General features: G+C 44.0%; 1 protein-coding gene across 1 annotated transcript in view; it reads left to right on the top strand.

The window, feature by feature from the left end:
* The window catches only part of LOC114654200 (transmembrane protease serine 9-like), a 54,106-nt gene extending 46,621 nt beyond the window's left edge, over positions 1-7,485 (top strand). The window contains exons 10-11 of the mRNA XM_028804606.2: positions 45-305; positions 7,065-7,485. Of these exons, the coding sequence (XP_028660439.2) occupies positions 45-305; positions 7,065-7,229 (426 nt within the window). The 3' untranslated portion in view covers positions 7,230-7,485. The remainder of the gene's footprint in view (positions 1-44; positions 306-7,064) is intronic.
* The last annotated feature ends 13,867 nt before the right edge of the window (positions 7,486-21,352 follow it).

The raw sequence follows: 21,352 nt of genomic DNA, 5'->3' as shown, positions 1-21,352 counted from the left end.
TTTGGTGTTTCTTAATTTTAATGATATATAACGTTATTTCACAGCTTGCAAAGCCTGTTAAACCGAACAAAGGTGTGAAAGTAGCTCATCTGCCGAAGAAAAGAAGTACCCTGGAGAACGACGCCAAGTGTCGAGTGGCAGGATGGGGCATGACGAGCCACGGTCCTACAGACAACTTGAATGTTGTGACAGTGAAAGTGCTTAACAGAAACAAATGTGCTCAGTTCTGGAAAACTCAGAATGTTGTCATCACAGATAAAATGCTGTGCACTGGGAGCTTTAAAACTGAAAACGGCTTTTGCAAGGTAAGCGCAGCTCGATTTTCATAAATTGGAAATGTCGGGAGGATCAGCGGTGTCTTTCTCAGATTTGCAGTTGCTCTTTATAACTCAACGGATGCCAACTCAATGTCTAGTTTAGGGATTTAAGAGAGTGTGAATACTTACAAAGAAGGAATGAGGGCAGCACAGTGGCACCTTATAGTAAAACTGAAATGGAGAAAGCAGCACTCTGCACGTCTACTCTATTTGACAGCCTGGAGATTGGAGTAATTACATTCATAGCATTCGTAGTCTGAAACACAATCTGATTGTATGGGTGGTTACCTACCAGGTAACGCATGTGCTTGGTCTGCAAGTCGGCAAACGTCCACCACACCCTCTCAAATAAACGAACCACACGCCGTGGCGCAGCGTAAAGGGGCTTTGCCTCTGACACTGACGTCTAAGGTTCGATCCCCAAGAGGGGTGCAGTGAGTGTGTACGCCTGATGAGCCCCAATAAGGGCGAAACACGTGTCACGTACTCTTTGTATTATTTGACAGTAAACTATATAACATTCTATGATCTGCTTCTCGTGACTGAGAGGGCGTGGTGGATGTTAGCTGACTGGCAGACCAACCACATGTGTTACCTGGTAGGTAACCACCCATACAATCAGATTGTGTTTCAGACTACGACTGCTATGAATATATACAGTGCATCCGGAAAGTATTCACAGCGCATCACTTTTTCCACATTTTGTTATGTTACAGCCTTATTCCAAAATGGATTAAATTCATTTTTTTTCCTCAGAATTCTACACACAACACCCCATAATGACAACGTGAAAAAAGTTAACTTGAGGTTTTTGCAAATTTATTAAAAATAAAAACACTGAGAAATCCCATGTACATAAACTATTCACAGCCTTTGCTCAATACTTTATCGATGCCCCTTTGGCAGCAATTCCAGCCTCAAGTCTTTTTGAATATGATGCCACAAGCTTGGCACACCTATCCTTGGCCAGTTTGGCCCATTCCTCTTTGCAGCACCTCTCAAGCTCCATCAGGTTGGATGGGAAGCGTCGGTGCACAGCCATTTTAAGATCTCTCCAGAGATGTTCAATCGGATTCAAGTCTGGGCTCTGGCTGGGCCACTCAAGGACATTCACAGAGTTGTCCTGAAGCCACTCCTTTGATATCTTGGCTGTGTGCTTAGGGTCGTTGTCCTGCTGAAAGATGAACCGTCGCCCCAGTCTGAGGTCAAGAGCGCTCTGGAGCAGGTTTTCATCCAGGATGTCTCTGTACATTGCTGCAGTCATCTTTCCCTTTATCCTGACTAGTCTCCCAGTCCCCACAGCATGATGCTGCCACCACCATGCTTCACTGTAGGGATGGTATTGGCCTGGTGATGAGCGGTGCCTGGTTTCCTCCAAACGTGACGCCTGGCATTCACACCAAAGAGTTCAATCTTTGTCTCATCAGACCAGAGAATTTTCTTTCTCATGATCTGAGAGTCCTTCAGGTGCCTTTTGGCAAACTCCAGGCAGGCTGCCATGTGCCTTTTACTAAGGAGTGGCTTCCATCTGGCCACTCTACCATACAGACCTGGTTGGTGGATTGCTGCAGAGATGGTTGTCCTTCTGGAAGGTTCTCCTCTCTCCACAGAGGACCTCGGGAGCTCTGACAGAGTGACCATCGGGTTCTTGGTCACCTCCCTGACTAAGGCCCTTCTCCCCCGATCGCTCGGTTTAGATGGCTGGCCAGCTCTAGGAAGAGTCCTGGTGGTTTCGAACTTCTTCCATTTACGGATGATGGAGGCCACTGTGCTCATTGGGACCTTCAAAGCAGCAGAACTTTTTCTGTAACCTTCCTCATATTTGTGCCTCAAGACAATCCTGTCTCGGAGATCTACAGACAATTCCTTTGACTTCATGCTTGGTTTGTGCTCTGACATGAACTGTCAACTGTGGGACCTTCTATAGACAGGCGTGTGCCTTTCCAAATCAGGTCCAGTCACCTGAATTTACCACAGGTGGACTCCAATGAAGCTGCAGAAACATCTCAAGGATGATCAGGGGAAACAGGATGGACCTGAGCTCAATTTTGAGCTTCACGGCAAAGGCTGTGAATACTTATGTACATGAGATTTCTCAATTTTTTTTATCTTTAATAAATTTGCAAAAACCTCAAGTAAACTTTTTTCACGTTGTCATTATGGGGTGTTGTGTGTAGAATTCTGAGGAAAAAAATGAATTTAATCCATTTTGGAATAAGGCTGTAACATAACAAAATGTGGAAAAAGTGATGTGCTGTGAATACTTTCTGGATGCACTATATATATATATATATATATATATATATATATATATATATATATATATATATATATAATATATATATATCTACTCTCTCTCTATTATATATATATATATACATATATAAAATCCTAAGCCTAAAAGTGCAACGATTTTATGTCACATTTTTTTGTCACACTTTAAATCTGGCTTATTTTAAAACCTACATATATTATATGTTTGGTATCATTCTTTTCAGAATTTATCGAACTTTATTGTGATGTTCAATTTCCGATTCTTATTCTGTTTTTAAATTATTAACTAAAAAATATCAAGAACTCATGTCACGCAAGACGAGACTTTGTGCCAAAAGATTTAACCACACCTGGGGCCGGAAATAAAAGACAAAGAGTAGGGCAGCTGCTGTACAGGCTTTTAAATGTTCGAAGTGCTGCGCAAGATGCAGATCACACGGCACGGCAGCAGCAGCTGATCGAGCAAAAAGGAGGTATCCATCCATTATCCAACCCGCTATATCCTAACTACAGGGTCACGGGGGTCTGCTGGAGCCAATCCCAGTCAACACAGGGCGCAAAGCAGGAAACAAACCCTGGGCAGGGCGCAAAGAGGAGGTAAAAAAAATAAAAAACTATTTGTTTCCCATTGTATCACCATGTAAGAGGGGGTTTTGGAGGAGCGACCGCGTCTCCTTAGGGTGTGTTCAGCCCCCCTCTTCACAACGTGAGTGGCAGAGACGTGAAGGGACGAACCCCCTAGTATATATCTTTCTATATAATACGCTACCGTGGCTGTCCGTTTGTCTGTCCAGGATTTTAAATCACCTGTAGCTCGCAAACCGTTTGAGCTATTGGCCTGAAATTTGGTGCACATATACTACGTGACCTCCAAGGTTATTCCTCTTTTTATTGTAGAATCAACTCTTGGCAGCAGGGTGGCAGTGTGGCGCATGTGTACGGGCACTGTTCTCATCCCTACCACCTTCGCCATCACTTCCCCTACCTCTTCATATCTTAAATCATTCTTGTGGCAGACTAAAGACTTAAGTGTCAGCTTAAGTGAAAAATTAAAGAAAATGTACTAAGTAATTGCAACACAAATAACGAGACTTAATCAGTTTTAACGCAAAAAGATGCCAATGGAAGAAGAGGAGAAGCGGGCTGCTAGGGTGGAGAAAACAGGAGTTGCTCAGGAACCAGCAAGCACATAAACCTCTGAGCAAACGAATGGTAACCGTACAGAGGAAGAGGATGAAGACTATAAGTCAAGTGTATTCACTACACGTATTCACGTGCAGTCCGCCACTACTGGTCTATATATAATATCACACCAGCCACCAGAAGAGGTTGTTGATTGTTGGACCAGAGGGGATGGGAGACGCAGTTTCTACCCTACAATAGCGAGCAGCTGTCTAATTTGGTGTGGCCGTTAACCATTGAATTTTTGTTTTTTTTTTCCTCCTCAGTTAAACAGGGTTCACCACAGGGGTTCCCCATCTCTTCTACTTTCGTTTTTATAGTACTACAATGACTAATCAGAAAAAACGAACGCAATGTGAAAACGTATGTTCTGTGACTCCATGCTAATTTTTCAGTCTTATTCCTGATGCCCACAATCCTATATGTACACGTTACCCAGAAACATAATTGGATTTGGCGCTACAGCTCTGAAGACGGTTTACGAGAAAACGTGTAGGTGACATTCGTCTGTAATGAGTTAACTCGTATTTAGCAGTAAATGTGTTAAAAAGAACTTCTGCATAGATCTGATTTTTGTTGGCATGACACCTGGCACGCTGCTGACCCTCCCAGACTAGACTACCCCACACTAGAATGCTTTAACCCATGGGACACCCTCTCCACCCTTGGGCCCACCCAAATTTCTTCATTTCCTCCAAATAAATAACTGAATTCATTAGAAAACTGTTCCATCAATCCCATGGGTAAAACATTCTGCCTGTGGATGAGCGGAGTGCCAGGTGTCATGCCAACAAAACAGAACTTCTGCATAGATCTGATTTTAACACATCGTCTGTTCTGAGTTCATTTGCATTTAGCAGTCACTCTATAGGCGAGCATCACCTATGAGTTATCTCGTAAGCCGTCTTCGGGGCTGCCACAATTACTAAAACAGTCCAACTTCCTCCATCTCCTTTGAGCCATTATTAATTATATTATTATTATCCATATTACTAACCGAGAATGCTAAACCGGATGATGGACGCAGGCACATCTGGCCATGGGCCGTAGCTGCAAAAAGACGTACTGCGCAGGCGCAAGAAAGGGCGGACGGGATACACACCAAGAGGGGGATTTAACAAGCCCCTGGAACACAAAAAAAAAGAACACAAAACCGCCCCACACACCCTACAAGCAACGGACGGGACACACACAAAGAGGGGTATTCAACAAGCCCCTGGAACACAAAACGAAAGAAGACGCTCGCTCAACAACAATCCTCACCCACACCCCCCCCCCCAATCAATAAGAAGTGACACCCAAAGCCACATATCTAAAGGAAACGTCCATATTAAACATACGTCATCTCAAAACCTTCACACTAGGCAGCATAGGTGGATCTCATTAAAATAAAGCACTATTAACCGTTCAAATGGAGAAAAGGCTCCATATTAACAGTGAGTACGATCCTACTAAATACTTATCCATATTTCGCACGCTGAGGAACAAACAAGTCATGCATACACGGTCACGGGTACAAAACTATTCGGATCGGATAACGGAACAAAACACACGAACACGAATGAAACAAAAAGAATACACGGCGGCGCATACAATGCGCTTCGGAAAATACGTGAGAAAAAATGTCTCGGATCAAAAAACGCAAAGCTCAAGTAACCCCGTTACAGAGACGTGCCCAAATGAACAGACACATTGAACGTAGATGCATACAGCGCGCGTCTCAAAGTGCTGCATCGAAACAAGCACGATTTCAAAAGAAAGAGCTTGCGTCTCAGACATACAAAAAAGGGAGCAAAGCAACGCGCATATGACCGGCCAGAAAACAAGCAAGCAGGACTCAAAAAGCAGAAAGCTCAACTGACCGACATACAAAAACGGACAAGGCACGATACAAACAATGCACGACGTAGAGTGAAACGGACTTTGCGCAAAGCGGAGGCGGATCAATTAAAACCCAAAAATAGCGCGTCACAAATAATGGACATGCAACAACGCGGCACTCAAACACCACAAGCAAAACATGCCCGTCGCAGACATCAACACCAGACGTCTGATAAACGCTTACGCCAGTTGGCTGACAACGCTTTCAATAATGAGTCCACTATTGAGGAAAATTCATTGGGATTAATGAATGTCATTTGCAATCATTGTCATTCACTTAACTTCACAGAAGAAACAACTGGCAATACAAATAATGAATTTACACGTTGTTGTCAAAAGGGGCAGATTAGACTGCCTCCTTTACATTCATATCCGGAATATCTACAGAAGCTTCTAACTAAGGATGTGCCTGAAAGTAAAAACTTTATGAACTACATTAGATCCTACAATAGTTCATTTGCTTTTGCATCTACCAGAGAACATAACAGGACACCAAAAGGCAATGGCCCATACTGCTTTCGCATATGTGGTTAACACAACGCACTATATTATGTCCAAAAAATATTAATTTTAATCACATTATTAACCAGGTCATTTCATTACTTCCTGGAGAGACACGGCTCTTTCTAAGCTCTGACAAAGTTGACTCTGATGACGACAATGAACATCTGAATTTCTCATTAGAATATTTGAACACTATTAACCCGGATGGATGACCACAACACAACCTTACCCTTAAAAACGGAACAATAATCATGCTATTAAGAAACCTTAACACTAAACAGGGTTTATGCAATGGCACACGGTTAGTCGTCAACACCATAACACACGATGTTATTCAAGCAACAGTTCTTTCAGATTCACATGCTAACAATACTGTTCTCAGTCTTGGAATTGACCTTACGAGTTCTGACCTAGAATTACCTTTTACATTGAAACACCGACAGTTCCCCATTAAACCTGCATTTGCCATGACCAGCAAAAAATCACAAGAACAAACCATGGACAAGGTTGGCATCTACCTCTCTGAACCCGTTTTTGGACATGCACAACTTTATTTTGCCTTCTCATGTGTTCGACGTTCATCTCACAATAAAGTTAAAATTAAAAATGATCCATGCCAAGGAAGACTCATTCAAAGACAAGACACCATCTTTACTACTAATGTTGTATACAGAGAAATATTCCAATAAAACATTACTCTATGCCAAACACTCTATTTTGTATTTATATAGGCATCATCCAAACCTGCACACTATTCTATATCTAATTCATACATCTCACTCTTTGTCATGCCCCAACGCCAGGGGTTGGCGAGCGAAGCGAGCAGGGGGCGGAGCCCCCTAGTAGTATTTCTAATTAACATTCAACTTTTCTTAATCTGATGTGTATTTTGTTCTTCATTTTTAGGGGGACTCTGGAGGTCCTTTAGTGTGTGGCTACAAGACCCAAGGAATTGTTTCTTTTAAGCATGAAAGTGGATGCCGTTATCCAGATCTTCCCAATGTCTACACGAGTGTAGCGGCGTATGCAGACTGGATCCAAGCCCATCTAAGACGCTCTACTGATGATTAAACGTTTTTTGTTTTCTTTTCCAGATTCATTACATACTTTTACAATTCAACCAAATCTTTAGAATTAGACTCCGGGACTAATGGGAGGGTACGTGGGAGAAAAAAAATACACACCTAATTCCCATGATTTATTACTTTTGTTATTTACTTTTGATATTTGGCGAGCACAAATTTATACATAATTAATTGGAGAGGAGTAGTTTGTGTGCGACAGCAGGCAGTACCTTAAGTTTGATAACAGCACACACAGTTCTCACGCCGCATGGTGCCACACACATGTCCATAGCCCAGCAGTTCTCAAACTGGTGTCTGCGGTCCCCTAGTGGGACCGTGAGAAATAATTGCATATTTATACTATTTATGTTTTTATAATTATTAACCTTTACCATCCGAGGGGAAGTGACTGAGCTCCATCATTAGCCCCACTACCTAGACCCGACCACTAATCCGCTGTTTGTTATTCGCTGCCACTGCATTGTTTTCCCACCATTATCGCTCAGCACAAAGCAGCCCTTATTATTTTTATCATAATCAAAAATTATCGATTCTTTAGTAGAATCAAAACACTCGCAAACAGTTTTTGTATATTTTAGAAGCAAATAAGAGCGCTAAAGGTGGATACAGATAATCAACAAACAACATACCATATTTACTCGTGTACCACGCGCCGTCGTGTAAGACGCGCACCCTACTTTTTACAAAGAAAATCGCAAGAAAATGTTTTGCCCCGTGTACTACACGTGTTGTGATTGTATAGGAAGCGTTTAGAGCACGTTTTCCGCAAAATGCCCTTCTGTTTTTGTTGCATGACAAAAGTTTTTCTTTCTTCCGTCGAGAAATAGAGTGCGTGAGCGAGTGAGAGAGAGAGAGAGAGAGAGAGCAAGCGAGCGAGCGAATGAGAGAGAAAGACAGATCGTGAGTGAGAGCGAGCGAGAGAGCCCAAGCAGAAGCAGTAAACATTACAGAAAAAAATGTCCTCGTGTATGACGCGCACCTGATTTTCTAATGCTAATTTTCAGGTAAAAAATATGCGCGTGGTGCATGCGTAAATACGGTATTTTACATTTTTAGTGTTTTTAAGTGGTGAAATTGTCTGCTCAACGCAAATGGTTAAGGCGAAGCACGTGCATCCATCCCATAACTTAAATTTAAAAACTAAGATGTACGTAATATTTTCTGAATAAATAATTGTTTGTCAAAAAATGTTTTATTCACAGCAGCCTGTACCTATGCAGTGCCGCGCAGTGGGTATGTGGCACCCTTGTGCAAAGAATTTGGCGCCCCCAATTTTCTTGAAATAATACTGATTTTTTAAATTTTTAATAAAAGGGTCCACGAGCCATCGAACAATTTTTAAAGGGACCGCCACGCAAGAAATTCTAAAGAAATTTGAGAACCGCCGCCATAGCTGAAGTGAGGTGAACTAGGAGTTTCAAAGCACGCCAATTTCAATAATGCCCACGAGAGCGGGGAAACACAGAAACTTTTTAAAAATGAGCTTTTACTTCCACCCAAGAAACTCCAAAATACTGTGAAGCTCTGAAGACCACAATGGCAAAATGGAGTTGTGAAAAATGCAAGGCAATCCAAACAGAGAGAGTCAGAAATCACAAACGCTCCAATAATTCACAATAAGCACAAAAACTCGCCAGAAGCGTCATGAACTGTGGGAGACCCTCTGGTTTTATATGGTGGAGGGGGCTGTTCCTGCAGGTGATTGGCAGATGGCTCCACCTCTTGGGGGGCACCACCTACAAAACATAACACAAGCATTGACAGCAAAGCGTATAATAAACAAGAGGGAAATGAACACGGATCATGGACTCAAATATGCATAAAAACAAAATCAAACATAAATCTGAACTCTAGCCAGGGCAGGAACTCTGAAACTTGTCCCGAAGGATATAAAGTGAAGAGTCCAGATCTGAGGAGTAGGACGATAAAGACAGGATTAGTGGAAACGGCACGCAGGTCATCCGTCTCTTCATTAAACATTTATACTTAAAAAGCAGCCGTAGCACCAGTTTTAGCCGTCACTTTTCTAGATGGTTTGTCATCATGGTACCATAATTATGAACGGGATTATGTCGTGTGCCACTTTCAGCGGAGATAAATATCAACTTTTGTGGATAATCTAAATCTGAATGTCAGAACTTGCCCTTATAATAAATAATAAACTAAACAATATGAAGCTGTCATTGTGTTCTTATTGTTGTTTGCCCTTAGAGTGTAATAAACAAGCAGAGACAGTAAGAAGTGTTGAGGGCACCCGCAGGCAAACCCCACATAATCGAGAAACAAACTCGAGTAATAAAAGTCCACCTTTTCAGATGGGAGTCTGGTTACGACGGCTACTAGAGATTCCAGCAGGAAGAGGCGGGACCAGGAGAACTGCTACCCGGAAGTGACATCAGCGGTAGAAAAGCTGTCAATCATCCAGTCTGCAGAGGGAGAAAAAGAGAAGGTCTTGGAGTGGCGGAGAATAACGACGGTCACCAGAGGCCTTAAACTGTCCCTCCCTATGCGCACACATGCATGACAATAGTTTTTGTAGAGCCAGGGGTGAGAATATTTACAAGAAAACAAAATACAAAGACCAGCCATATGGCCACCGTGATACCGTACAGTGAAAGACGACAGGAGGCGAGGATTGTGACGTTGCATACTGTCCCTTTGTAATGACCCACTGTGGCAGGTGCCTGGAAGAAAGAACAACCGGGAGAGAGGCAATCAATACCTCCCTCGGGACATGAGAGGGCAGCACCCCGGTTTGCAACCCTGTTTTGCCACTAGGGGGCGCCTGGATGATCCCAGAACCCTGGACTGCAGCACTTCTGCCACATCAGGAAGTGCTGCTGGAAGATCATCAGGGAGTCAACCCACGGAAGGCTGCAAGACCAGACAATATTCCTGGAAGAGTAGTAAGGGAATGTGCAGACCAGCTGGCAGAAGTTTTTACAGACATCTTCAACATCTCCCCGAGCACCGCCATCGTCCCAACCTGCTTCAAAAACCACCACCATAGTTCCCGTGCCAAAAAAGTCACAAGTGTCCAACCTCAATGACTCCCGTCCCGTTGCACTCACACCCATCCTCATGAAGTGCTTCGAGAAGCTTGTCATGAGGCACATCAAAACCCTGCTGCCCCCCCCTCACTGGACCCCTGCAGTTTGTTTAACGCTGGAACCGTTCAACAGATGATGCAATAGCCACCACTCTCCATCTGGCTCTCGCTCATCTGGACAATAAGGACACATACGTTCGAATGCTGTTTATCGACTTCAGCTCAGAATTCCTCAGCAGCTGACGGAAAAGCTTAGCCTGCTGGGACTGAACACCCCACTCTGTAACTGGATTCTGAGAGACTTGAGCCAGTCAGGATTGGAAACAACATCTCCAGAAGCACCACACTGAACACTGGAGCTCCTCAAGGCTGTGTGCTCAGTCCATTACTGTTCACACTGCTGACTCCTGACTGTGCAGCAACGCACAGCTCTAATCACATCATAAAATTCGCCGACTGTGGTGGGTCTCATCAGCAACAACGAGTCAGCATACAGAGAGGAGGTGCGGCAGTTAACGGACTTGTGTAAAGCCAATAACCCGTCTCTGAATGTAGACAAAACAAAGGAGATGATTGTTGACTTTAGGAAGACTAAGAGCGACCATCTGCCACTGAACATTGACGGCTCAACTGTGGAGGTCGTCATTAGCACCAAATTCCTGGGTGTCCACCTGGCAGAGAACCTCACCTGGTTCCACAACACCATGAAAGCCCAGCAGCGGCTCTACTTCCTGCGTAGGCGGAGGAAAGCCCATCTTCCACCAGCTACTCTAACAACATTCTACAGAGGAACCATAGAGAGCATCCTGAGCAACTGCATCACTGTCTGGTTTGGAAATTGCACGGTCAGGTGATCGCAAAGACCTACAACAGATAGTGAAGACAGCTGAGAAGATCATCGGAGTCTCCCTTCCCTCCATGATGGACATTTACACCACACGCTGCATCCGCAAAGCCACCAGCATTGTGAACGACCCAACACACCCCTCACACTCATTGTTTACACTCCTGTCATTGAGGAAAAAGGAACTGAAGCATTCGGGCCGTCACCTCCAGAATGTGGAACAGTCAGACTCCTGAACACTCGTGGACCGGACTGATATCTGACGTATGTGTTCTGTTCTGCAGTATTTGCACATTTGACTTGCATGCACCTTGTTAAATAGGGTGGTCCAGATCTAACTGCAACTATCAATGCAATGCAGGAAAACAATGCAAGACAAAAGAATTGTTCGAAATATCTTGTAATAAACGAATGCAGGGCAGGGGCTGCCATCTATCGGCAACAAAAATATTTTTTTGTGAATTCTCTGTGTAATACAGTGAATCCAGAAAGTATTCACAGCACATCACTTTTTCCACATTTTGTTATGTTACAGCCTTATTCCAAAATGGTTAGGTGGATTGGCGATTCTAAATTGGCCCTAGTGTGTGCTTGGTGTGTGGGTGTGTTTGTGTGTGTCCTGCAGTGGGTTGGCACCCTGCCCGGGATTGGTTCCTGCCTTGTGCCCTGTGTTGGCTGGGATTGGCTCCAGCAGACCCCTGTGACCCTGTGTTCGGATTCAGCGGGTTGGAAAATGGATGGATGGATGGATGGATTATTAAATTCATTATTTTCATTAGAATTCTACACACAACACCCCATAATGACAACGTGAAAAAAGTTTACTTGAGATTTTTGCAAATTTATTAAAAATAAAAAAAATTGAGAAAGCACATGTACATAAGTATTCACAGCCTTTGCCGTGAAGCTCAAAATTGAGCTCAGGTGCATCCTGTTTCCCCTGATCATCCTTGAGATGTTTCTGCAGCTTCATTGGAGTCCACCTGTGGTAAATTCAGTTGATTGGACATGATTTGGAAAGGCACACACCTGTCTATAGAAGGTCCCACAGTTGACAGTTCATGTCAGAGCACAAACCAAGCATGAAGTCAAAGGAATTGTCTGTAGACCTCCGAGACAGGATTGTCTCGAGGCACAAATCTGGGGAAGGTTACAGAAAAATTTCTGCTGCTTTGAATGTCCCAATGAGCACAGTGGCCTCCATCATCCATAAGTGGAAGAAGTTAGAAACCACCAGGACTCTTCCTAGAGCTGGCCAACCATCTAAACTGAGCGATCGGGGGAGAAGGGCCTTAGTCAGGGAGGTGACCAAGAACCCGATGGTCACTCTGTCAGAGCTCCAGAGGTCCTCTGTGGAGAGAGGAGAACCTTCCAGAAGAACAACCATCTCTGCAGCAATCCACCAATCAGGCCTGTATGGTAGAGTGGCCAGACGGAAGCCACTGCTTAGTAAAAGGCACATGGCAGCCCGCCTGGAGTTTGCCAAAAGGCACCTGAAGGACTCTAAGACCATGAGAAAGAAAATTCTCTGGTCTGATGAGACAAAGATTGAACTCTTTGGTGTGAATGCCAGGCATCACGTTTGGAGGAAACCAGGCACCGCTCATCACCAGGCCAATACCATCCCTACAGTGAAGCATGGAGGTGGCAGCATCATGTTGTGGGGACTGGGGATCAGTGGCAGGGACTGGGAGACTAGTCAGAATAAAGGGAAAGATGACTGCAGCAATGTACAGAGACATCCTGGATGAAAACCTGCTCCAGAGCGCTCTTGACCTCAGACTGGGGCGACGGTTCATCTTTCAGCAGGACAACGACCCTAAGCACACAGCCAAGATATCAAAGGAGTGGCTTCAGGACAACTCTGTGAATGTCCTTGAGTGGCCCAGCCAGAGCCCAGACTTGAATCTGATTGCACATCTCTGGAGAGATCTTAAAATGGCTGTGCACCGACACTTCCCATCCAACCTGATGGAGCTTGAGAGGTGCTGCAAAGAGGAATGGGCCAAACTGGCCAAGGATAGGTGTGCCAAGCTTGTGGCATCATATTCAACAAGACTTGAGGCTGGAATTGCTGCCAAAGGTGCATCGACAAAGTATTGAACAAAGGCTGTGAATACTTATGGACATGGGATTTCTTAGTTTTTTTTATTTTTAATAAATTTGCAAAAATCTCAAGTAAACTTTTTTCACGTTGTCATTATGGGGTGTTGTGTGTAGAATTCTGAGGAAAAAATGAATTTAATCCATTTTGGAATAAGGCTGTAACATAACAAAATGTGGAAACAGTGATGAAGCGCTGGGAATACTTTCTGGATGCACTGTAAACTTAATAAGTTTTAGCGTAATGAAAATTACATAATTAGCTCTGGACCATCCTGTATATTATGTGTCTTTATGTTATGTGTCGTGGATTCTTCGTTGTCCTGTGTTTTATGTAGCACTATGGTCCTGGAGGAACGTTGTTTCGTTTCATTGTATGGTGATGAAATGACATGAAATACTCTTGACTTGACTTGACCTGGAGCACATCCGGGTGAACTATAAAGGTGGCCGCCTCACTCCATTCTGGGAGCCGGCGTCATGAGGTAGAAGACAGAGCTTTGTGGGAGAGCAGTGGAGTCGGCTGAAAGAGAGAAGAAGGGAAAAGGAAAGAAAGGACTGTGAGCCATTTGTGCCATTTGGTGCATTGTGAGGTGCTGTGTACAGAAGAAAAACAATAAACGTGTGTGCTTTTAGGACGTTTGTCTCGTGGTCTGCTTGTGTCCGGGCTGAATCACCATACCATTCAAGAAAAGAACTCAGACGAGTCGTCATACCGCCCAGTCCCAGTAGGAATCTGAACTGCTGTATGTCCGGACTTGGCCAACATCATACCGTATCCAGCCCCACAAGTCTCTGCCAACAAGAAAACCAACTGTTAACCAGAATGGAAGTAGAAAATGGGGCCCATTAGAACGTTAGAACAATCTGGATGAGAAGACGCCATTCTGCCCAACAAAGCTCACCAGTACTGTCCACTTAATCCTTCTAAAATAACATCGTCAAGTCTCGAAGGACCCTGATGTCCTCCTGTCTACCGCACTATTTGCTTGTAACAGCCGTCTCCTTGCCCAGCCAGCAGCTACACTACCAAGACCTGTGGCCTGGATGAATTACTGAGGCGAACCTACTTATACCAAGCCGTACCAATGACAAATAATATTTTTCCCCTCAATTGACGGTTAAACACAAGCACACAAAAGCAGATATGTAAAATAGGTGTATAAATACATTAAATGAAACACAATAACAAACTGCAAATTCCCCACATAGAAAATATATATCTATATATATACTGAATATCCCTCCACCATAGCAGAAACGTGACAACACCATCTATACAATAACAGACCCTCCCTCACCCCCGTAACGTATAACAAACACAAATAACAATAATGAATGAATACTGAAATGACAATGAATGTGAACTTGAGTCCGGGTATATTACTGTCCTGAATACGGATGACTGATCGAGAAAAAATGGATGCGTTTGAATCTCCTGAATAAACGGAACAATCTTACCGTGTTTCCTCGGCGTATGGCGGATAATGAAGTCCAACTCCGGGGTTTCCGCCGATGATTGAGCTGTCATGAATCCGGTGGAATGAGAAACAAACAGCAGGAAATGATGGTCGGGCATCGTTAAGTGAAATCTTCGTCTTTCTTCTGACTCCTCTCTTCTTTCTCCTTTCCCTCCTGATTGTTTAAATAGTAAAGAGTCGGACGTAACTGAATGTGAACAGTTGCTTTCCATCCTGGGGCTGCGGTCTCTCTCCCTCATCCGTCCCCTTTGCACTTATGGGGACGACATTCACTGACGTACACATAACGAACAGTAAGCGGGACGATGGCTTTGATGCTGCAGTATCTTCTCTTGGATGGCAGAAGTGTGAAAAGTCCATGTGAGGGGTGTAAGGGGGTCCTGCACAATGCACAGGACACTGTGTTTGTAAAATATGTCCTGTAGTGAAGGGAGAGGCACCCGAATAATGTTCTCTGCTGTCTTCACTATCCTTTGCAGGCACTAGCGGTCGGATATGTTTTAAACAATTAAAAGGAGTAACATTAACATAAATAAATTACAAAAATGTACAAAAGGGACATTACACAAGGAATCCTGGCTGAGACATAAGAGCCCCAAGCCAAACTGTCACAAACTTGGCATCCCAAAGCACACAACTGCACTTCCAAACATGCTAACTAGAGGGAGAAATCCCATCAAAAACCCCAGCCATGAGGGCCTCTTAGAACCTTCATAAAATACGAAAAAATGCTCTTCAATACCATGGAGCAATAAGATGATAGATAGATAGATAGATAGATAGATAGATAGATAGATAGATAGATAGATAGATAGATAGATAGATAGATAGAAAGGCACTATATGTTAGATAGATAGATAGATAGATAGATAGATAGATAGATAGATAGATAGATAGATAGGAAAGGCACTATATAATAGATAGATAGATAGATAGATAGATAGATAGATAGATAGATAGATAGATAGATAGATAGATAGATAGATAGATAGATAGATAGATAGATAGATAGATAGATAGATACTTTATTAATCCCAAGGGGAAATTCACATAGTCCAGCAGCAGCATACTGATAATAACAATATTAAATTAAAGAGTGTTAACAATGCAGGTATAACAGACAATAACTTTGTATAATGTTAACGTTTAATTGAAGAGTCACATAGTGTGCTGGAGGAACGATCTCCTCAATCTGTCAGTGCAGCAGGACGGTGACAGCAGTCTGTTGCTGAAGCTGCTCCTCTGTCTGGAGATGACACTGTTTAGTGGATGCAGTGGATTCTCCATGATTGACAGGAGTCTGCTCAGCGCCCGTCGCTCTGCCACGGATGTCAAACTGTCCAGCTCCATGCCAACAATAGAGCCTGCCTTCCTCACCAGTTTGTCCAGGCGTGAGGCGTCCTTCTTCTTAATGCTGCCTCCCCAGCACACCACCGCGTAGAAGAGGGCACTCACCACAACCGTCTGGTAGAACATCTGCAGCATCTTATTGCAGATCTTGAAGGACGCCAGCCTTCTAAGGAAGTATAGTCAGCTCTGTCCTTTCTTGCACAGATCATCAGTATTGGCAGTCCAGTCTAATTTATCATCCAGCTGCACTCCCAGGTATTTATAGGTCTGTACCCTCTGCACACAGTCACCTCTGATGATCACGGGGTCCATGAGGGGTCTGGTCCTCCTAAAATCCACCACCAGCTCTTTGATTTTGCTGGTGTTCAGATGTAGGTGGGTTGAGTCGCACCATTTAACAAAGTCATTGATTAGGTTCCTATACTCCTCCTCCAGCCCATTCCTGATGCAGCCCACCATAGCAGTATCATCAGCTAACTTTTGCATGTGGCAGGACTCTGAGTTGTGTTGGAAGTCTGATGTATATAGGCTGAACAGGACAGGAGAAAGTACAGTCCCCTGTGGTGCTCCTGTGTTGCTGACCACAATGTCAGACCTGCAGTTCCCGAGACACACATACTGAGGTCTGTCTGTAAGATAGTCCACGATCCATGCCACCAGGTATGATTCTACTCCCATCTCTGTCAGCTTGTCCCTAAGGAGCAGAGGTTGGATGGTGTTGAAGGCGCTAGAGAAGTCTAGAAACATAATTCTTACTGCACCACTGCCAATAGGATTTGCCCAGAACGATAAGGCAATCGCAATACAACCAAGTGTCTCCATACCAAATGCCAAGAATACTCGAGATCCTGAGCAAAAAGACAAAACATCCAGTAACCACAAAGCACACAGAATTCACAGAATGCACATGAGCTCGCCACTCCTAAGCACACTAGAAATGAACCACCAGGAATTGTGGGAGACCCTCTGGAATTTTAGGCCAAAGGGTGATTCCTGCAGGTGGCCCAAGCTCTCAGAGGACCACCCATAAAACACATGGAGCATAACCAAGGCAGCCTAAATACATTGACAACACCAGAAATAAAAAAACATGATAAACGTAACCAACATAAACCAAAGCATCAAAAATGAACCAAAGAGACACAAGACATGAATTTGACACAAACATCCCAATCCCAAACGCCTGCTCCTCCAGAGTGGCTAACGGCTTCTCGCAGGCTTGACGGGCAACAAGCGAGCCCCAGCCGAGGAAACGTCTCAAGCAGGGTGAGAATTGTGGTCTCAGCCGCAGGTAACTCATCGACCTTCAGTCCAATTTCATCAGAAGACCTCAAGACCCACCGGCGCAGCCTGAGCCAGTCAGAATCCTTCCAGTAATTACACAGTGGAAAGACTTTATCGTAAAACTGACATGAGGTGGGCTCTCTTGCTCATCAGATGGCTAATTTCAGCAAGAATGGTAGCCGTGGTTTGGTGCAGACGACCTGCTGAGGTGATAAAGTTCTGAGTGGGGTTGACGCTTATGACTCGATAGCAGAAGGAAAACCTCAAGCATCCTGTGTGAGAAACAGAGAGAGAGAGAGAGAAGACAGAAGGACGGACAGACAGACAGACAGACGAGAGAACTTTCTTTGAAGTTCCCTCGAAGGAAAAGCAAAAAAAAAGCGTAAGCATTTCCAGACGTCTGAGACCCTGAACTGTCTGCACAGGAGGACAACAATTAATAAGATAAATACATGTGGGTGACACCCAACGGGCTACCTATGTGCACCCATTAGTGACCGACTGTTATGTTACCAAAGTGAACAAAAGGCTTGCTTGTGTCACACGGCAATAAGTGACATTCACTTGTTCACCTGCCACACGAAAATGAGGTCCAGGCCAGAGGGAGCTCCCCCAGGTCTGCCATCCCAATCAGCAGCCTGGCCCTGCGCTCAAGTGGCGGGTGTGGTGAACTCGGAGTGTGTATCTAGTAGGGGGCGGACGCGCCGTGATGATGTGTGTTCTTCGAGAAATTGCACCTTTTATATATCTATCTATTGTGACGGATGGCCGGGGTCCATGCTCCTTCACCACATCTGCCAGGGGGACATGGGTGGGAAGCCCAGTATCTTCCCCTGGATGCTAGATGGCAGCCTCCCTGGGTTGCAACGGTGCCTCGGACTTCCCCAGGGCTTCATGGTGGTTGGAGTTCTGTGCAGCTCTGTGGGGTTCTGCAGGCGCCACCAGGGGGTGCTGCAGCAGGAGTGGCTGGCCCCTTTTTTGGGCACTGGTTTCGCCACACCCGGAAGTGCAGCCGGATGTCGCCAATCAAGCACCTGGAGCACTTCTGGGTACCCAATAAAAGGAGCCAGCGACCACCACTCAGCGGCCAGAGTCGGGTGGAGGAGGAGGACAAGATTGCCTGGGAGCAGTGGTGGTGCCAGAGAGGAAAGAGGAGGAGGAGGAGAAGAGGAAAAGGAGGAAGAGGAAGAGAAAGAAGTGCTTTGCTTCACTTGAGTGCTCAGTGCTTGGGACTGTGTTGTGTCTGTGGGTACGGGGAAAGCGTAGCCCACAGACGAAGAAAAATAAAAGTTCTTTATATTTTATACATGCCTCCCGTGTCCAATCTGTGTTGGGTCAGGCGCTATATAGTGTCTTCTTACACTATTATATAGTGCCTTTCACATCTATCTACATATTATGTAATGCCTTTCCTATTCTATCTATTATATAGTGCCTTTCACATCTATCTACATATTCTGTAATATCTTTCCTATTCTATCTATTATATAGTGCCTTTCACATCTATCTACATATTATGTAATACCTTTCGTATTCTATCTATTATATAGTGCCTTTCACATAGATCTACATATTATGTAATACCTTTCCTATTCTATTATATAGTGCCTTTCACATCTATCTACATATTATGTAATATCTTTCCTATTCTATCTATTATATAGTGCCTTTCACATCTATCTACATATTATGTAATATCTTTCGTATTCTATCTATTATATAGTGCCTTTCACATAGATCTACATATTATGTAATACCTTTCCTATTCTATCTATTATATAGTGCCTTTCACATAGATCTACATATTATGTAATACCTTTCCTATTCTATCTATTATATAGTGCCTTTCACATAGATCTACATATTATGTAATACCTTTCCTATTCTATCTATTATATAGTGCCTTTCACATCTATCTACATATTATGTAATACCTTTCCTATTCTATGTATTATATAGTGCCTTTCACATAGATCTACATATTATGTAATACCTTTCCTATTCTATCTATTATATAGTGCCTTTCACATAGATCTACATATTATGTAATCTTTCCTATTCTATCTGTTATATAGTGCCTTTCACATAGATCTACATCTATATATATATAATTCACTAAGCCAGAAAACAAGTAGCCACCCATGGAAAGCACGCCGGAAGGGGCGTGGATTCACTAAGCCGCCGACAAGTAAGCCGCCCATGGCGCACGCAGGAAGGAACCACGCCCACCAACTCTAAGACCATTGGATTACAACGACAAGTCGCAGAGCCACACCCACCAACTCGGACGCGTCGACTGGGAAAAAACGCCGTCATTTATCTTCGTCTGGGCTACAGTACACATGCACCTCTGAGCCACATTGACTTTTCGCTTACGACGCACGACCGCGTGCACCATAGCAAACTATTTTACACGCTACATGCAGCAATTCGTTTCCGCAACAAACATGCATCTTCTTAGATGGTCCTGCAGGAGCACGGAAAACGTTTCCCGCCCACCAAAGCAGGACCATGTAAAAAGAGGCATGTTTGTCGCGGATGTGAATTGCTGAATGCAGCGTCTAAAACAGTTAATAGGCTGCAACAAAATTATGAGAGTACGGGCGTATTTTTTCACACAAGCTGTGTGTGGGTGTGGGTGGGTTGGTGTTAGTTAGTTAATTAGTTACTCGAAGGATTTCAAGATGTAATATGCACAAGCGGTAACACTGCAAAAACAGCCCAAACCAGAAAAGACGGCTGGCAAAAAGTGGCCGACAAATTAAACATGTGTGCATTGTACTTACTGAAAGCAGCGTTACGGATTTTGCAAATGTTCATTTTTTTTCCCTCTGCTTAAAAAACATTTAAAAAGCGGCGTATACTACGCCGTGGCTTGGTATGCAGCGTTTATAACAGTTTGTTTGTCGCGGATAATTTGCCTTTTACTATATAAACAGTCCCCACAGCATGATGCTGCCACCACCATGCTTCACTGTAGGGATGGTATTGGCCTGGTGATGAGCGGTGCCTGGTTTCCTCCAAACGTGATGCCTGGCATTCACACCAAAGAGTTCAGTCTTTGTCTCATCAGACCAGAGAATTTTCTTTCTCATGGTCTGAGAGTCCTTCAGGTGCCTTTTGGCAAACTCCAGGTGGGCTGCCATGTGCCTTTTACTAAGGAGTGGCTTCCGTCTGGCCACTCTACCATACAGGCCTGATTGGTGGATTGCTGCAGAGATGGTTGTCCTTCTGGAAGGTCACTCCTCTCTCCACAGAGGACCTCTGGAGCTCTGACAGAGTGACCATCGGGTTCTTGGTCACCTCTTTGGCTAAGGCCCTTCTCCCCCCGATCGCTCAGTTTAGATGGCCGGCCAGCTCTAGGAAGAGTCGTGGTGGTTTTGAACTTCTTCCACTTACGGATGATGGAGGCCACTGTGCTCATTGGGACCTTCAAAGCAGCAGAAATTTTTCTGTAAACTTCCCCAGATTTGTGCCTCGAGACAATCCTGTCTCGGAGGTCTACAGACAATTCCTTTGACTTCATGCTTGGTTTGTTCTCTGACATGAACTGTCAACTGTGGGACCTTCTATAGACAGGTGTGTGCCTTTCCAAATCAGGTCCAGTCAACTGAATTTACCACAGGTGGACTCCAATGAAGCTGTAGAAACATCTCAAAGATGATCAGGGGAAACAGGATGCACCTGAGCTCAGTTTTGAGCTTCATGGCAAAGGCTGTGAATACTTATGGACATGTGCTTTCTCAGTTTTTTTATTTTTAATAAATTTGCAAAAACCTCAAGTAAACTTTTTTCACGTTGTCATTATGGGGTGTTGTGTGTAGAATTCTGAGGGAAAAAATTATTTAATCCATTTTGGAATAAGGCTGTAACATAACAAAATGTGGAAAAAGTGATGAAGCGCTGGGAATACTTTCCGGATGCACTGTAGTGCCTATCTATCTATGTATTATATAGTGCCTTTCACTTTATCTATCTATCTATCTATCTATCATATA

This window comes from Erpetoichthys calabaricus, chromosome 7, assembly GCF_900747795.2.
Source record: "Erpetoichthys calabaricus chromosome 7, fErpCal1.3, whole genome shotgun sequence".
NCBI classification, from domain to species: Eukaryota; Metazoa; Chordata; class Cladistia; order Polypteriformes; family Polypteridae; genus Erpetoichthys; species Erpetoichthys calabaricus.
The sequence above is the reverse complement of the archived record's forward strand: the minus strand, read 5'-3'. Positions and strand labels throughout refer to the sequence as shown.